The sequence below is a fragment of the Bubalus bubalis genome, chromosome 9, assembly GCF_019923935.1.
Source record: "Bubalus bubalis isolate 160015118507 breed Murrah chromosome 9, NDDB_SH_1, whole genome shotgun sequence".
In the NCBI taxonomy this organism is placed as follows: domain Eukaryota; kingdom Metazoa; phylum Chordata; class Mammalia; order Artiodactyla; family Bovidae; genus Bubalus; species Bubalus bubalis.
This window is the reverse complement of record NC_059165.1, coordinates 101,487,962-101,490,125: the sequence shown is the minus strand read 5'-3', so window position 1 is coordinate 101,490,125 and position 2,164 is coordinate 101,487,962. Positions and strand designations below refer to the sequence as shown.

General features: G+C 38.8%; 1 protein-coding gene across 1 annotated transcript; it reads left to right on the top strand.

Moving 5' to 3' along the window:
• Positions 1–410: 410 nt before the first annotated feature.
• On the top strand, positions 411–1,385 carry LOC123464582 (olfactory receptor 7A10-like). Its single transcript, XM_045161895.1, has one exon. The coding sequence runs from the start codon at positions 438–440 to the stop codon at positions 1,383–1,385; it is 948 nt and encodes a 315-aa protein (XP_045017830.1). The 5' UTR covers positions 411–437.
• The last annotated feature ends 779 nt before the right edge of the window (positions 1,386–2,164 follow it).

Sequence of the window (2,164 nt, the reverse complement as noted above, 5' to 3'; positions counted from 1 at the left end):
CTTAGCAAATGTGATGAGAATGGGACAAAAATTTCTAGTCAGAAATGAAATGAAGTATAGCTTCAAGGGGCTTCTGCAGTGACTCAGTGGTTTAGAATCTGCCTGCAATGCAGTACCCATTCATGAGATGCAGGATCAATCCCTGTGTTGGAAATAACTACTGGAGGAGGACATGGCAACCCACACCAGAATTCTTTCTTGGGAAATCCCATAGACAGTGGAGGCTGGTGTGCTATGGTCCTTGAGGTTGCACAGAGTTGGACACAATTGAAGAGGCTCAACATACACACATACTCTAAAAGAGAACTTATCTGCAAATAAAATATTAACATCAACTTCTTGAGGGCTAAATAGAAATTGCAGTATTTCAGTTATGTGAATTAGTATGAGTAAAAATTGTCATTATTTTCCTTTTTCCTGGTAGTCACCTGCACGCCATGGAACCAAGTAACATTACACAAATTTCACGATTTCTTCTTCTGGGACTTTCAAAGGAAGCAGAAATACAGTCCTTCATATTTGGGCTTTTTCTCTCCATGTACCTGATCACTGTGTTTGGAAACCTGCTCATCATCTTGGCTGTCAGCTTAGACTCCCACCTCCACACTCCCATGTACTTCTTCCTCTCCAACCTGTCCTTTGTAGACATCTGCTTCACCTCCACCACCATCCCAAAGATGCTGTGGAACATCCAGACACAGAGCCAAGTAATCACCTATGAAGGCTGTATCACCCAGATGTACTTTTACATTCTCTTTGCAGAATTAGATGACATTCTCCTGACAGTGATGGCCTATGATCGGTATGTGGCCATCTGCCACCCTCTGCACTACATGGTCATCATGAGCCCCCGGCTCTGTGGACTGCTGGTTCTCATATCCTGGGTGCTGATTGCCTTGCATTCCTTGCTACACAGCTTAATGGCACTGCAATTGTCCTTCAATCCAGATGTACAAATCCCCCACTTTTTCTGTGAACTCAGTCAGGTAGTACAACTTGCAAGTTCTGACAACTTTCTTAATAACATAGTGATGTATTTTTCAGCTTTCCTGATGGGTGGTGGTCCTTTTGCTGGTATCCTTTACTCTTACTCTAAAATAGTTTCCTGCATGGGTAAAATCACATCAGCTCAAGGGAAATACAAAGCATTTTCCACCTGTGTGTCCCACCTCTTGGTTGTCTCTCTGTTTTATTTTACAGCCTTAGGAGTTTACCTTAGCTCTGCTGCTACCCACACCTCACATTCAAGTACAATTGCCTCGGTGATGTACACTGTGGTCACACCCCTGCTGAACCCCTTCATCTATAGTCTGAGAAATCAAGATATAAAAGGGGCCCTAAAGAGATTCCACTTTATGCCAAGTTTAAAACACCAAATACTCTAGTCCCCTGGATTGCATAACTTGAAGCCTCACAACCAGAAATTGTGATTCTTTGATCATTATGGAATAAAATTTTCTCCTATTTGTTTCTTGGGATTTCCATTTTTCTTTTCATTTTTGGATTCAGCATCTTAATGCAATTTTAGGAACTCTCCTTATTAAGTTTTTTCCTTAGTCTTATGCATAAACAGTTTTTATATTTTCCTACTTGAAAATTTTCCTACCTTTCAGTCAAAACATTTGGAGGTTCTATTATTTGATGGGATATTATAGATTTATTAACAATAATTACTTATTAAATGACACATGCCATCCCAAGCAATATTTCTCCTATTTCCCTGAAGTAATAGTTTCTAGTTGCATTAATCATTTAAAAATACACTTAACAACCAAGAGAATTTATATTATTTTTATTACAACTGGTTGTATAAGTGATATAGAAAAATAACTGTCAGGTTACAGGAGGATTTCTGACTATGAAAAGTTAGAACCCTTAACTCTCTTGTTCAAGTGTCAACTTGTGTGTGTCTCTCTCTATATATAGATACATGTATAAATGTGTGTGTATACACACACACACACACACATATATATATATATATAGTCTTTTTGCCCAAAAGATCTTTTAGGTGGCATATTGTGTGTGTGTGTGTGTGTGTGTGTGTGTAGAGTATTATATAGGGTACAGTAGTACTCTACATTTATTTCAAGCCCAGGATGTCTGGAAGAAAGCATAAAAGCAGTGGTGATATTGCTGGTACAGCTAAAAAGCACCAAGTAAT

Coding starts and splice junctions, on each gene's coding strand:
- LOC123464582 (XM_045161895.1), top strand. CDS start 438: ATGGAACCAAGTAACATTACACAAATTTCACGATTTCTTCTTCTGGGA.